The sequence below is a fragment of the Polistes dominula genome, unplaced genomic scaffold, assembly GCF_049000335.1.
Source record: "Polistes dominula isolate Pdom_NZ unplaced genomic scaffold, Pdom_raw_medaka contig_73, whole genome shotgun sequence".
Taxonomy (NCBI): domain Eukaryota; kingdom Metazoa; phylum Arthropoda; class Insecta; order Hymenoptera; family Vespidae; genus Polistes; species Polistes dominula.
This window is the reverse complement of record NW_028300951.1, coordinates 7,622,332-7,638,068: the sequence shown is the minus strand read 5'-3', so window position 1 is coordinate 7,638,068 and position 15,737 is coordinate 7,622,332. Positions and strand designations below refer to the sequence as shown.

The 15,737-nt window shown below is 29.3% G+C and overlaps 2 protein-coding genes across 6 annotated transcripts; one reads left to right on the top strand and one right to left on the bottom strand.

Annotated features, from left to right (window-relative positions):
• Positions 1 to 453: 453 nt before the first annotated feature.
• Positions 454 to 7,029, bottom strand: Gat-a (GABA neurotransmitter transporter-1A). 5 transcript variants are annotated; one of them, XM_015326933.2, is made up of 9 exons: positions 6,487 to 7,029; positions 4,622 to 4,953; positions 4,129 to 4,429; positions 3,827 to 4,010; positions 3,487 to 3,754; positions 2,950 to 3,324; positions 2,564 to 2,866; positions 2,273 to 2,440; positions 454 to 1,958 (listed from the first exon to the last, which is right to left on the bottom strand). In XM_015326933.2, exons 2-9 carry the CDS (start codon positions 4,775 to 4,777, stop codon positions 1,869 to 1,871), a joined length of 1,845 nt encoding a protein of 614 aa, XP_015182419.1. In that variant the 5' UTR covers positions 4,778 to 4,953; positions 6,487 to 7,029; the 3' UTR covers positions 454 to 1,868. The 5 variants fall into 5 exon arrangements, with proteins under 5 accessions (XP_015182419.1, XP_015182418.1, XP_015182420.1 ...); XM_015326932.2 differs by having other exon boundaries at positions 6,493 to 7,029; XM_015326934.2 differs by lacking the exon at positions 6,487 to 7,029 and adding an exon at positions 5,834 to 5,930.
• A 3,377-nt stretch (positions 7,030 to 10,406) lies between these two features.
• On the top strand, positions 10,407 to 12,984 carry LOC107069532 (uncharacterized protein KIAA2013 homolog). The gene is given in 8 exon segments (XM_015326938.2): positions 10,407 to 10,877; positions 10,947 to 11,418; positions 11,495 to 11,732; positions 11,813 to 12,002; positions 12,005 to 12,047; positions 12,133 to 12,360; positions 12,433 to 12,707; positions 12,792 to 12,984. Coding segments are annotated over 8 exon segments (1,812 nt in total). The 5' UTR covers positions 10,407 to 10,696; the 3' UTR covers positions 12,977 to 12,984.
• The last annotated feature ends 2,753 nt before the right edge of the window (positions 12,985 to 15,737 follow it).

The window sequence follows — 15,737 nt, the reverse complement described above, 5'->3', positions numbered from 1 at the left end:
ATAAACACCGCCACTAGATGGTGCAAGAGATTATTTCTTAGGGTAAGTTACCATCGGATAATTAATGATTTTACCGACTGTTTGTACTACTTCCTGTAATTTCATTGGGTATTACTTACGCAATATTCAATCAATGAGTTATAACGATACTTACATTTTTTGTGCTACTTCCTATATAATTATGTTCTCCGCTTACATTTCTTTCATTTTGGTGACACGAGAATACTATCTTAATCATCAGAAAATCTGGATTTCTATTGAAAATTAGAAAAAAGGTAAAAACTTTGAATCAAGTGTGACGTTTAAATGTATTTCGTAATAAATAATAATATAATTAATTTATATATGTATATTGATTAGTACATTTATACTTCCAAACTATTAGGTATTTTTTTATTAACTTTCATGGACTTATATTATTCCTGTTAGTTTGTAGTATATTATAAAACAAAATTATTAAAATGTTAATTATTTATTCATGATAATAATATAAATAATATCTTTAATCATGTGAACATACATTTAGACTAATACATCGTTGTGTTTATTAAATTTCAAGCGTTGTCTCGGAAAATGTACGATGTCTTTTATCTTAGGTATCTTAGGTAGAGAAAGAGGACCAAACGGAAAGATTAAAAGATAATATAAGTATATACACATGCATTATTTATATTATTTATAATTCAACAATCAAAAATAATGATTCAAACGTGATTTATCTTCTTTTTCTACCTTATTATTCTTTTTTTCTTTATCTTTTTTTTTCATTTTATTAATACGTTGACGATTGGTGTTAATATTCGAAATGGAAGAACCAGATAGTTATTAACAAATAACGAATAAATTATTAGATTAACTCTCGTTTGTCTTGATGTGTGATATGTCCTTTTTCTTTTTTCTTTTTTACATTTTCTTTTTACTCATTTTTTACGTTTAATCTCATACAAGCGTCCTATTCCATCTAATTTTTGGCATATATTATTATTATTTTTCTTTTCTTTTTTAAACATACACATCTACGTAATCCTACCATATTTAAATACGTTAAATATAATATAATTCTTTATATGTAGATTGATTTTTCTAAACCTACCGCGAACCTAAAGATCATACTAAATGCAACAATTATTACACAAACAACTTGTCATGTGTAATAAATTGCATATAAAGGTACGTGTATGCATATATATATATTTGCATACAAATATATATATATATATATTTGTTGGCATATGCCTACACAACAAGATATAACAACACACGCTCCTATTTTCTTTTTTCTTTCTTTTCTTTTTATCTCTTTACCAGTTTACATGACTTTTTACAAGAGTTTTATAACGCCAACGATTAATAAGAAATAGAAGCATAGTTTTAAATTCTTCTTCGTTTTTCACCGTGTCAAAAATAATAATAATAATAATAATAATAATAATAATAATAATAATAATAGTAATAATAGTAATATTAGTAGCAAATAAAAGCTATTTAAATATCATTAGATATTATTTACGTTTTCTATCGCGAAATAGAAGAGAGATGATATCGACATGTTATTTATAAGATCGGCTAATTATTAATTAAAGCCGATTAAAAATGTCGTTAACGCGTATAACAAAGAGTTTCGAACGTGTTAATTTCTAATTTTAATTTAATTTAATTTAATTTAATTTTATATTATTCTTCTTCTTCGTTTTCTTATTATTATGTTTTTTTTTTGAAATCTACGAGAACGGCAGTGTTGCGTTCTTTCTCCTCTCATAGTATCTTAAAGTTGATAGAATATAATCCAATCCTTTTGATACCAGGTAATAATTGGATAAAAGGAGGAAAAAAAATAAAGAAATATAATATGGGGACTAGACTTTTTTTTAAAGTGGTGTTAATTCGACCGATGGTTGGCCCATTTTCGTTCGCAAAGATGCTACGTCGTCTTCTATTCGGATTAATAATTTATATTTCTGAAAAATAGGAAAAAAAGGAAAAAAAACACATGTTTATAATATACATTGTATATACAGGTAGCCCTTCTATAATACGATTCATAAATTGCAAAAAACCTTTGTAAAACAGATTGTACTTTTATATCACTTGATACCATGATTTTGTTTAACATATTTATAAAATTAATTTATCTTAAAATAATGAACTGTGGGTCTTATATAACACGGTATTTTGTAGGAACTTATCTAACGTGTTATAAAAAGGTTACCTGTACTCGTTTCTGTTAAATAATTCATTTAGTTTATGATTTTGTATTTTAATTTATACTTACGGTACTGTTATCACCAGGTGTTGTCATCCATGCATATAACATGTATCCTGGTATGCAAAGCATTGACGATAATGCTGTGAACCAGCCCAATACATGAGACCACCAAGGGTACTCATAATCCAAGTACTTAACCGGTGTCCATTGCACCAAATTGAAAACAAACACTCCCTAATTTAATTAAGAAACATTAATGTAATTGTATTTTCATTAATTGTAAGATTAGTTTTTTTTTTCAAAGAATTTTGTTTTAAAAAAAGACAAAAGATAATATAAAGTTAAAAAAATACTAACGACACATATCATTGGAGTTGTAAAGGTCCAACAAAATTTCCACCACATTAATGGATAATAACCAATCATATCTCTTAATGCGTCGTAAAATCTATTAACACCGAATGCCCAACTTATCGAGATGCATTCGAAGAAGATTAAAAAGAGTAAACAGAAACCGGATACCGCGTAAGAATCGAGAATTTGAAAAACGTACATTCCACCTTGGGAAATACACGAAAGTCCTATTAGATAAGACAATGCGCAAACTATTGCGATGAAAATTTCTTTACGTCGACGTAACAATTGTGGCCATTCGTCCACCTAATTAAAATTTGCACAAATATATATTATACATTTATTTAAATAAAAAAATACAAAAATATAAGAGAAAAAAAATGTTATACCATTGCAGTGATGAATCCTTCCATTGTACAAAATTGCGAATCTAGACCAATAAGAAGTAACATGAAGAAGAAAAGACAGGACCAAAGTGGTGCACCAGGTAATTGAAGAACTGCCGAAGGATATGCTAGAAAAGCTAATCCTGGTCCCGATGCGGCAACCTCGGCAACAGGTTTTTGTTGTTCGTGTGCCATGAAACCGACTACAGAGAAAATAACGAAACCAGCAAACATGCTGGTAGATGAATTTACAGAGCAAACGATCAAGGCATCCTTGTAAACGTTGTTGGTAAATTTGTTGTAGCTACCAAGAGCAACCAATGTACCAAGACCAAGTCCATAGGAAAAGAATATTTGCGTAACCGCGTCTATCCATACCTAAGTTAAATTATTTGTTGTTATATTACATCGATTGTTGATTATTTAAAAAAAAAAATTAAAAAAAATAATAACTTTAAAAACAAAACAAATTGTATATATAATACTTATATATATTTTGGTAAAATTTCTTATTTTTTTTTTTTTTCAAATCTTACTTACCTCGGATTCTCTTAATTTCGATAGATTCGGACTGATGTAAAATTTGATACCCTCCATTGCACCGGGCAAAGTAATCCCGCGAATTAATAAAATCGTAAGTAAAACGTAAGGGAATAACGAAGTGAAGTAAACTACCTTGCCAGTCCATTTAACACCTTTCCAGATACAAAAGTAACATAAAATCCATACCAATAATAGAGTACCAGCTAATTCCCAACGTATGGTACCTACGTACTCTACTCCTTCACTGATTTGCAATGCACGACGTCTATGATAAATATTGAAAATAAATAAAATTATCTTAGTAATTTTTTTTTTTCTTGATGTCAGATCTACTCACTCCCAAAATTCTTTGACAGGATCTGTGAGTTCGTTGACGGTGACGTTCAATTGATTGACGGTACACATTTTAATGCTACTATGATTCCTATAAACTTGATTCCAACAAACTAATGAGCTTCTATCGTAAGGATTAACACAATATTTGGTATTCCAATAATTGTTACAACTACCCCAAGGTAATTCTGTAGAAATTTAGAAAACAAAATAGTGAAAAAATGAAGTAGTACATTGTTTTCGTCGACGATGTTAATAAATACAAAAAAAAAAGAAACAAAAGTTGAATAAAATACTTTAACTTACCACTGTGCATTGACATAAAGAAATAAAATATCGCCCATGCAAGAATGACAATATAATAAACGTTCATCCAACAGGACATAACAGCAGCAGCATAACCAATCCCTTTAAATAGTGGAGCAATTTTAAAAACACCCAAACCACCGACTGTTAACATTTGACCAAGTGCTAATTCCATGAAAAACATTGGTATACCAGCTAGGACCAATGTTAAGAAATATGGGATCAAAAATGCACCTCCTCCATTTTTATAACAGAGATAAGGAAAACGCCATACGTTGCCGAGTCCAATGGCCAATCCAACCTTGAAGACACAAAAATATATGACAAATTTTAACGTAACATTTATTCAACAATTTATAAGAAAAAGACAAAACATTTTTATAAAACATGATTTTATAATCATATTTTATAAATTAATTGTTTTAATAAATGTGTTATTAAAACAATCAATTATTATTATTGTTATTATTATTATTATTAGTCATGTATTTACCACGCTAAGAATGAAATCCAATTTGGTACTCCAAGTTCCACGTTCAGGTAATGGTTTTTCATTGTTACCAGTAGCACATGTTAAATTCAACGACGTGCTCGCATTTTCAGGATTCTCCGAATCAGGCACTTCAGTTTCCTTCGATGTTTCCGTCATTTTTCGTACGACAAATTGACGATTAAAATGACGCGAATAATGAAATAATAATAATAATTTCCCTCCTAAAATGATCCTATTTCGTTTCAAGTCCCCACTTTTTCACCCCTTCCTTACTCCTGAGGAAAGTAGTGCTTCTTACGCAGGATTCTGATACTCGTACATAACCACCGTACCTAAATAAATAATGACGAATCAATTTGAAATAATAATTGAAGATTATTGTGGATCGAGATATTAAAAAAAAAAACAAAAAATAAAAAAAAGAATAGTTTTCCCGAATCCTGCCATTACAAAGATGATTTCTAACGGAAAGAGGAAACTATTTTTTTTCTTTTTCGGATGAAATACGATGATCCAAAGATGAAACGATTATCTTTGAAAAAATCGATTTCCCTTTTTGCGAAAAACGGAATAGTTAAACGTTACCTCCAATTGTTCTTACGTGTCAGAAAGTAACTGGGTCGCATGGTGAATGAATACGAAAAGAAGGAATGAAAAAAAAAAAAGGAAAGGAAAAGGAAAAAGAAAGAAGCACAAAAAAAAGGAAACTCATGACCCAACAACATTCACGGTCAAAACATTAACCATAAGAATTTTAAAGTTAAAATAGTATAACAACAGTTAAATCCTTCTTATCTTCTATTAGATAATTACGCTACCGCTTGGCATTGTACCTCAATCGTTATCGGCCATTTAATAAGACATTGGACTGTCTCACTCGATTAGGGAGATTTATGTGATTAAACGGAAGTTTACAAAGTCTATTGGTAATCTTCATTAAGTATGTAAGATCCATTGAACGATGATTTAACAAAAAGAAACGTGTCGTTTAATCTTTTTTTTTGTTTTTTTTTCTTTTTAATGAAAATTATTTTTTTATCAACGAGAAAATTTCATGTATTGCACGATGGTAGTTGTGGTTGGGGGGGGGGAGGAAGGTTTCTAAATTATTATCGACTTATTATTGTCGTTAAAACTTCGAGATAATATTTAAATATAAAGAAAAAGGGTTTATGTTCTATGAACGGTGGTTGTGGCATGTGTTTCAACCACCTGAACGAAGAAGGGTGAAGGCCTCGTCCAACAACATTCGCTAGTATAGAAAGCAGAGAGTTAAATACTAATGTCCGGCAGGGGGTCCGTGTAATAAATATCACGATCATGGGTGGCCCCCCCTTCCTCTCTCTCTTCCCACTTTTCCCCTCTACCCCCCCGTATTCATCCATTGGCTCCCTCTTCCTCTTCCACGCTCATAAAAAACAGCTATATTCTAATTAGCCGAGGATGTGCTGTTCCGCGTGTCCGATGTTGTTGCATCGGTATATGCGTTACTTTGTCATTTGGACTTACCTTACACAATTTCCCCCTGAACCCAACACCCTATAACAACCCAATCCAATCCAATCCAACCCCCTCTTTTCGTCGTCCATCATCAAAAATCTCTTACATTTGAAATTCACCAAACTTATTAAAATTATATCTCTCGTATCAACATATTAACTTTATATCGATAATCTTACGCGTGTGATCAATGTGTTCACCTTTCTACCTTTTTTGTAGTCATATTTCCTAGGTTTATTTTTGTTTCTTTTTTGTTTTTTTTTCTAGATACAACGAATAAAATAATTCGTACGAGAGATTCACAAGAATAATATCGTGTTGACAAAATTTTATGCCCTTTTTTTGTTTTTTGGTTCTAAACTTACACGTACTTAAGATTTTAAGCTCTTTTTGTTGTCGTTGTTGTTGTTGTTGTTATTGTTATTGTTGTTATTGTTGTTGTTGTTGTTGTTGTTGTTGTTGTTGTTGTTGTTGTTGTTCTAAACAGTAGAATCCGTTTTGATGATCCAATTTGGAGTAATAGGAAAATCTTAACATAAAGTATAAACACTTCACTTTAGAGAATCAATCGAACACGAGGTGAATTGATACACTGATTTTTAATAGTAGTTTGTTTTGTTTTTCTTCGATGATCCAAGTATGAATTGTTAAGGAAGATCGATAGATCGTTGGTCCATGTTTTGTCACATAATGTTTGTTGTTTTTGTTATTGTTATTATTGCTGTTGTTGTTGTTATTATTTTCTATAATTCTATGTAGAACTAACGAGATTGTGAAAGGTGTTTAACGTTGTTCGGTCAGAGAGTAACTGATAAGAAGACTCTTTTTCTTCTATATGTGGATGATGACTACGTGGATGATGCTGGGGAGCTTTCGTACACGCCGGCTCACCGACTGGAATCGGCCAGCGTGATAGAAAACCAAGAGAGATTCCCCTTTTCCTTTTTCACCCCCCTCTCCCTCTTCCCTCCCCTCCCCACATTCTTTCCTCTCATCCCTTCTCCCGCACCCTTATATCTCCGTGCATTTATTTCCACCTCCATAAAGGTATCTTCTTTGACTTATATCGTTAACATATAACTTCCTACATCTTACTTCTATCCATTGTTTTTTAATTTTTAAAAATATTCAAATATTTTTAGTAATTCATGTTTTGTTAATATTCTTCATCACTTTTGTATGAGAACGTATAGTTTTTTTTTTTTATTAATTTAACTTTATCAATATGATTAGTATTGAAATAGATCTTTTGGCAAATTAAATTTTTATTTAAATATCAAAAAGTGCAAATTTTATTGATATTATAAAATAATTAATATTAATTCTTTATTAGGGTGATTTGTATAGATTATAAATATACTTTTTGAAAAAGAACCTACTTTTTTTTTGGAGAACGTCTCGAACGATTATACGTAGGAAATAGATGAAGAAAAGATAAGTTATGGCAGAAGAAGAGAAAAGTAGAAGAAGAAAAAAAAAGATTAAAGAGAGGGAGTCAGCAAGTTTCGCATTCAGTATATCATCATCAAGTTGACATGGCACTGCTAACTTGTACGAAGCGCTCCCTTTATCACCTCATGACTTCGTGTATCAATAGCCTATACATAACCATAAGCATAAAAGTGTCTCTCTCTCTCTCTCTCTCTTTGCTTCTCCATCCGTTTTTATATGTACCTCCTATTTTACAACATCCTTTCGAACTTTCATACTTCCGTAATAATATTTTCATTACTTCTCTTCTTCTTCTTTTTTTAACCCTCCATTTTATGTACCCTTTAAAAAAGTACAAATTAAAGATTACAGTTTTTGGAAATGATTTTAAATAAAAAATAATACAACGATAATAGACATATATACTAAATACTAATTTAATAAAATAATTATTATTAGCAATATTATTTATTATTTTTTATTATATATTTTATTTAATATATCATTTTATCCACCCTGTGAAAAAAAGAAAGAAATTTCAATAAGTATATAAATAAATATCATTTTTCTATATAATAATATATTTTAATATTTATTATATTATCATTAATTATAACAATTAATTCGTTTTATATTTTCCCTTTTTATCTACTCAGTAAAAAAAAAAAGAAACGAAACAAAACAGAAAAGATTACAATAAGTATAAAAATAATTGAAATCATTTTAAATAAACACACAAAGACAAGAAATAACATAATATCAATTATTATCATCTTTTCAATACCCTTAATATTACGTCCAACTATAATTATAATTATTGTTAATATTAAATATATTAAATACGAGTGTAATAAAAAAACAAATCGTATATAGATGGGCAAATTCGAGGGTGAGCATGATCGAAGGGATTTCTGAATGGGGAAGGGGTTAATGGTTCCTCCAAGGGGAGGAACTTTTAACGATGGAAACGAGAACGCGGGAAACGACCTTGCTTACGAACCAATCCACCACCATGCGTTGTTGCTCCGTAGTTGACTGATTCTTCATGTTCATGGTAGGGAGTGGAATCCGGATCCGATTTAGGGCAGGAGGTTTAGGGATACTACCGCGAGTGAGTAATTTCCATCAGTCTATCCGGATCTATATCTGCTTGTGTGTTACCAGGAAAATGACGCTTCCTACGTGGATCGGTCTCTGGTATCATCCCATTTAATACAATTATTATTACCATAAATGTGTATTAGTCATACTCATTAAAAAAAAAAAAATATATAATCTTCTTAAGAATAATTTTTTTTTTATTATAAATTTTACGCATGAATGTTGATTGAACAGTGTTTAAAATTTGTTATTTTTATTTTAAAAAATAATTAAAAGTTTCTTTTCTTTTATCCTATACTCAATACTTTTCTACCCACCCTTGTATTTAAAAGAAAAAAAAAAGAAAAAAATAGGAAAACCAAACGGAGGAAAGTTCTTTAATAAAAATATATTTTGTTTTCTTTTCTTTTTAAATATATTTAAAAGAATTTTGTGTTCTTTTTTTTTCAAATAATTTATATGAAATTAATACGACGTTCGAGATTTAATATATATGGAGTGTTGAATTGTGTGGTAATTGAATTTTGGTCGTTGAGATTTAAATTAAAAAAGAAAAAAGAAAGGAAAATGTTTACAGGTGAGAGATTTAAAAAGTCGGAAGGAGAAAAGTATACGGACGTCCTTACCAGTATCGGAACATTTCCGATGAAACGAAATAATGATAAAGTAGGCGAGCAAGACTAGGAAGCTGGTATATCCGGAGGGTCCACGTGACACCGATCTATCCCTGCATCCGTTCTCGGTACAGTCCATCGTATAGATTGGTAAAGTTTAATACTGTATACACATGTACATTTCAAAAAATTATACGAAAATATTTTAAGATTTCATTTTTGTATATATATAAACATAAAAATATATTTTATTTTTATATTTCATTTTCAATGATATTTGTTACAAAAGATAATGATAGTTTTGAAGAAAAGAAACGCGAAATGAAATATACAATTCTCCTCTGTAATGATTTCGTTTTAAAATTTCGTGTTATTTGTGTGTAAATACTTTGTTTTTTAATCTATTTTTTTTATTTTTTTTTGTTACTTTTTTTTTTAATAATGTTGAAACAAGCAATATGTAAATCTTTTTGTTTTTATTTTTGAGCGATAGATCGAACAATAAAAATAAATTAATGACGATGAATTATAGATGAATGGAATGATTATTCATAAAATTCATTTCTAATCAATGTTAATTTCACACTTTCCGAGTAGATCCGTTTTACTATTAATATTAGGTATTAGGTAGGATGGAGGGGAGTATCCCAAATGACAAGAGGATGTGCGGGAAGTGCCGCGGGAACCATGATAGTTACCGTCCTTCTCGTTAGAAATCCGAGTATATATAAAGTAAATTATGATATTTTATTATAAATAAATATTCAAACAATAAATACTTCATTTTATAAACAAATATTATTGTAATAATAAAATATTATAGCACAGTGCGTGTTATTAAAATACGTTTAAAAACATTACAGATTAATATTAATGATAGTTTTCATATAAATAACGTATATTTATTTATTTAAACATACGTTATGTTGTATTAAAATGTATCAAACATGATTCTTATAATTAATGTTATCTTGTTTTCAAAATTATCTCGAATATATATCGAATATTTGAAATTAACCAATCAACGAAAGGCTAAAAGAGCGAACGTTTTCTGATTGGTTTATTCCAAATATTCGAGTTATTTCGATTAGTAATTCGATAATTCGATATAACCGTGTCAAATAACATGAAGTCGGCAGTAAACGATCTTACGTCACAGATTTCACAGATGTTGCTGTAATCTTTTTTTATTGTTTACTTATTACAGGATATACGTATAATGTTATTACGAAATACACGGACAAGTGCATTAACAAATTATTAATTAAAAATCGAATCTTTTTTAAAATTAAATATTAATAATCAAATGATAATGTCAGATTAATGATCAATTCTATTCGGTATTAATAAAAATCAGATTATTCGAAGGTTATGTTTTCAAGGAGTTTGATTAAAACGTCTATAATTTGTAAGGATCATCGTTTTTACGATGAGAACAGGTGGCATGTTAGATGCTCGTGAATTTGGAAAACGTATACGTCGTTTGATAGATGTTAATTACTCTTATCGTAAACTATTACTTTTCATTCTTATTTGTGGTGGGGTATTACTATATTTTGGGCCACAATTTGCACAATGGCTTTTTTCTACAGCCAGAGAACCAATAGAAGGTAATTGTTATAAATTAAAGGATAATAATGTTAATATTATTTTTAAATGAATTATTTGTTTCCTTGTAGCATTAGAGCAAAGTTGTATGACAGAAAGACTGGCTACTTTTCATTTAGATGCAGCGGAATATAATGTAAATATACTTCATGATCCACCTTTGGAAAATGAACCACAATATTTGCCATATATTGGCAATGGTGTATTTGGTGTACCTGTTGTGCCCAAGGGCTGGATGTATATTAAACGCGGTAGAGCTTTATTATTACCGATACAATGGCAACCATTGATCACTCATTCTCTGTATGAGAATAATTTTTATAGCGAAGCTACAATAACTCATTTCACCAATGGAATTGTTCATAAGTTTCAATGTCTCAGAGAAGGTTATTATTTGAGCTTTCAATATTATGCTCATCGAGTTTTAGATACCATATTAGTGCAAGATATAAAAATTGTTAATCCTACATCGCTTTCTCAAGAGATAACATTAAAGCCGCTAACTGCTGCTCATTGGACTAATTCAAAATTAGAAACTATTAAGTGAGTATTATTATTGACTTGTATAAGTTTTGTTTAATTGTAATCGTTAGCTACAATGATTATATACTGTGTTTAGAATACAAATGAATGGGCTCATTTATGAATATAATTTAATATCTGGATTTATTCCTCTATCTGAATCAAATAAGGTTATTGTGATATCGATAGTTTATGAAGATCCACCAAAAGTTATACAAGTTAAAGCGAGGAGTACCATTAAACTTGAATTTCTTACAAGCATACAATACAGCGAACCAGTTTCATCTGAACAATATCATATTGAAAGAGATGTAACTAAGAGGAAAGCCGTAGATGTGAGTATTTTAAATGTTACACTAAATTTTTATATTGTTCATATGCAATTGAATTTATATATTTGTTTTATTTAATGTAGACCTTAAAGAAAGCAATAATGCAACAAAAAGGTTTGAAAGAAGAGCACATAAAAATGTGGCAAAGCTATTGGTCAACCGGTTTTAGAATAAGTGACTCCAAAGCTGCTGGAGCTATTAATGGTCATAAAATAAATTCAACGATGTATTTGATACTTTCTCAAATACCACGAGGCCTTGTAGATGTAGAAAAAAAATAGCAACCAATGAGGGTTGCTATCATGGTCATCACACATTGTAAATCATTAAAATACATATTCTTTTCTATATCATCATTTAAAGAAATAATTAGACAATTGAATTAAATATATATGTTTTTCAGAGATGCTCCTAAATTATGGAAAGATACTTCATCGATTGATGCTGTAAATGAAATAGTCGACGCATGGTTATTAACTTTAGAAAAACGAAGTTGTCATCATTTAATGGTAGGAGGTCCTTCCGCTGTACAACAAGCTATTGTTTTAAGTCTTGGAGGTTTAAGATTTACCAATCAACATTTGGAGTTTAATATTGACCCACAATACCTCCATCGTGATTACTTATTTAGGTACGATGAAGTTTATTAAACATATATGATGCTATATTTTAAAAATATTCTAATTATTATATATATTTCCAGGAGAATAAGTTATGGTAATGTAACCCATGTAAATATATCGGTAACAGTAGGAGAAGATAATCGTGCCATATTGGGCGTAGCTTTGGATAAAAGTGATAGCGTATATTTTGGATGTGATGCAGGCTGTTTAGATGCACCGGTTTCTTTGAGTCAAACTTATACTAATTTTCCAGTTAAGTTAACTAAACCATTGACTGCTATACTTTATATTACATCCGACTATCAACATATGCAAGATTTGAGAAATGCTTTACACGTACATGCTGTAGATGATGGTACGTATATAATATTTATGCGTTTATATGAGATGATGCAAAAAAAAACTGGTGTATTAAATAATTTTTATTTCTTATTTATAGCTCCAGCTCATGATCATCACGTAATGGCTTTACACAAACACGGCCATCAACTCGGTGGCTTGCCAAATCTATTTTGGATTAGTATATGTTTCCTTATCATTGTTTTTCATCTATTCCTTTGTAAATTAATAATGAACGAGTATTATGGTCATCAACAACCAAAAGTACGTTACAATAAACTTTAAACATTGTACATAGTTATTTTATTACAAATACAAATTTTTAATCTATCATTAGGATATATTATATATATATATATATATATATATATATATATATATATATATATATATATATATATATATATATCCAGATATTATATTATCATATATATATATATATATATATATATATATATATATATATATATATGATATATGAATATATTTTTTTTATTATTTAGTCGTTTTCTTTTTTGCAGAAACAATCATATCACATTTGAAACTTCGAATTAAGATTTTATATTAAACTACATTCATATTTTGCTTTTACTTTGGAAAAAGTAATCATTCCAATAAAATTGAGAAAAGCGAAATAAAAAGTCTGATAATAAAAAAAATTTTTTGTATATAGAGAATCATTGCTATTTAAAAGTAAAAAATAATATATGAGAAGATAATATTTATATCTATATATCTATCATATCCTACATTTTTTTCTCGTATCATAGAAACAAGCAAAATAAAATCACATGCTTTTGAGATGACTGTTAGAAATATTATAAAAATAAAAAAAAAAAGACAAGTAAATCCATTAAAGTCTTAAATCTGAAACAGATATGTTAATAAATTAAACATTTTATTAACAAACATATTTAAAATCTATTGTAAACCTGTGCAAATATTCAATGTTATATTTATTATGGACTTTAAAATATAAATATTTCATATTTAGTGTTGATATGTGTGCCTTCAGAAATGCATTTATACATAGATTATAAAAAGCAGGAGAATCAAAAAGGTTTGTTGTTAAATCCAACGAAGATCACCTGTAACAAAAAGAAAACTATATTAATAATACAATCAAGTGATATGAAGTAGCCTAACATATGAATCGTCCAATTCGTAGATGCACTTTTTAATTATATTCTATATTTATTTTTATCAAATATCTATCTACCATTGCTATGAAGTTAAATATAAAAGAAGTTATTTTACATTAAGAAAAAATAAAATAAAAATAAAAAAAATAAAAAAGTAAAAGTACAAATATTAATTTACTAGAGAAAATATTATCCATTAATTATTATGATGAATACTTTTAAACTGCATTATATAGAAAAGAAAAAATTACAAATTTAATAAAATACGATCACAATTAAAAATCTTAAAGACAAAAAAAGAAAAGAGAGATTACTTTGCAACTTTTGGACGATATAGACACAAATTTGGTGTCCCAAGGAGATGGAATGGTCCATCATCTCCACTTACAAATAAAAATTAATGACGAGCAAATAAGTAAACAATAAAATATAAAATATGACTAGAGAGCCATTCTCTAAAGGTTCGAACTTGCTGTTGAACCTTTGGACATAACTCAATAGCCTGTAGTTGCCCTCTTGAGTCACAATTAAGTGGGGGCCTCTTCGGCATTAAGCCTCTTCTTTCTACATTCCATAAAAACTGCATTTGGACATTTCCTACGTGCGAACAAGATAAGATCTTTCTTTAATTTTGTAAATAAACTCGTATTTTGTTATGGTTCTAATTTTCAATTATTAAAAAATTAATTTACATTTCGCGTTCACTTTTCTAGCTCGTGAACCGTCAATGAACTTAGAGTTCATTGACCATACACGAGAACATTTAATCGAATGTCCAAGCAGATGATAATTTCCCTCGATGACCTAATAACACTTCGCACTTTTAACATTGAGTAATAAAATCGAATTGAAATAAGTAGTGCAGTAAATGTAATGCATTTTCTTGCAATACCTTCATTTCATTAATTCTTTATGTTTAATAATATCAAATATTTGTAGCTGTAAGACGAAATCGCGATAGTGCGTAGTACTAATCCTGAAATACTTAAAACTAAATATCAAATGCATCAAAGAATTTGCGAATTGGATTCGATTCTAACTCGTTCGAGATAAAATCGAAGTAGAAATGAATTTTTCAAATGGTTGCAAATACCTTTGAATCATGATACATAATAAAGATCACAGAATAGTCACAAAATAAATTAACAAATCAAGCATAATATAGAATGAGATGATAAAATTTTGTAACAATTCTGTATAAGCCAGGAGGCGGAATTTCCACTCCGGAGTGGAAGCAAGAAGTCTAATGCCTTTCCTGGATCCTACCTACTTAAAATTAAAGTTTTTACATTCATTCTGAGAAGTATGCTACCTGCCTGCCTATTATCGATATTTTTACCCATTTTAAGAAAAACCATACATACCCACCCCTCACTCCACGGTTCTCACACATACCACCAGGGTGCAAAAGCCTAAACTAGAGAGCATGCCCCGGGGCACCTCCGACACCCTAGTTCAACCACGTTTTCTAAACTTATATGCTAATGGGTATACGTACGTTTTGCTGTAATCGACTGCCAAGGCTAATGATTATTGCATAAAAAACTAAAGCAAAAATACAAGTATACACTAATATATTTATATGCATACTAGTAATATACAAGTATATCAAAGTTTCCACAAATAAATGCAGTAACTCTACTATGCAAACGATTATCAAAAAAATTAGAAATATTTAATATAAATATAAGAATGAAGATAGATATGTAGAAGTAATGCTTTAAGTATTTAATGATGTATTAAATGAATAAAAAATATCGCGAAACGATGTACAATACACACTACCTATTACGCACACACAGGTGTAAAGTACATCGTGCAATCACTAGCACAATAACAGCCGCCAATAGGAGAAAAAACTAAAACTAAACCCACGCTAACTGTTTCTCACCCATACGTGTAAC

Coding starts and splice junctions, on each gene's coding strand:
- Gat-a (XM_015326933.2), bottom strand. CDS start 4,777: ATGACGGAAACATCGAAGGAAACTGAAGTGCCTGATTCGGAGAATCCT. Junction 4,430..4,621: donor TGGATTTCATTCTTAGCGTG/GTAAATACATGA, acceptor TGTGTCTTCAAG/GTTGGATTGGCCATTGGACT. Junction 4,011..4,128: donor CTTTATGTCAATGCACAGTG/GTAAGTTAAAGT, acceptor AAATTTCTACAG/AATTACCTTGGGGTAGTTGT.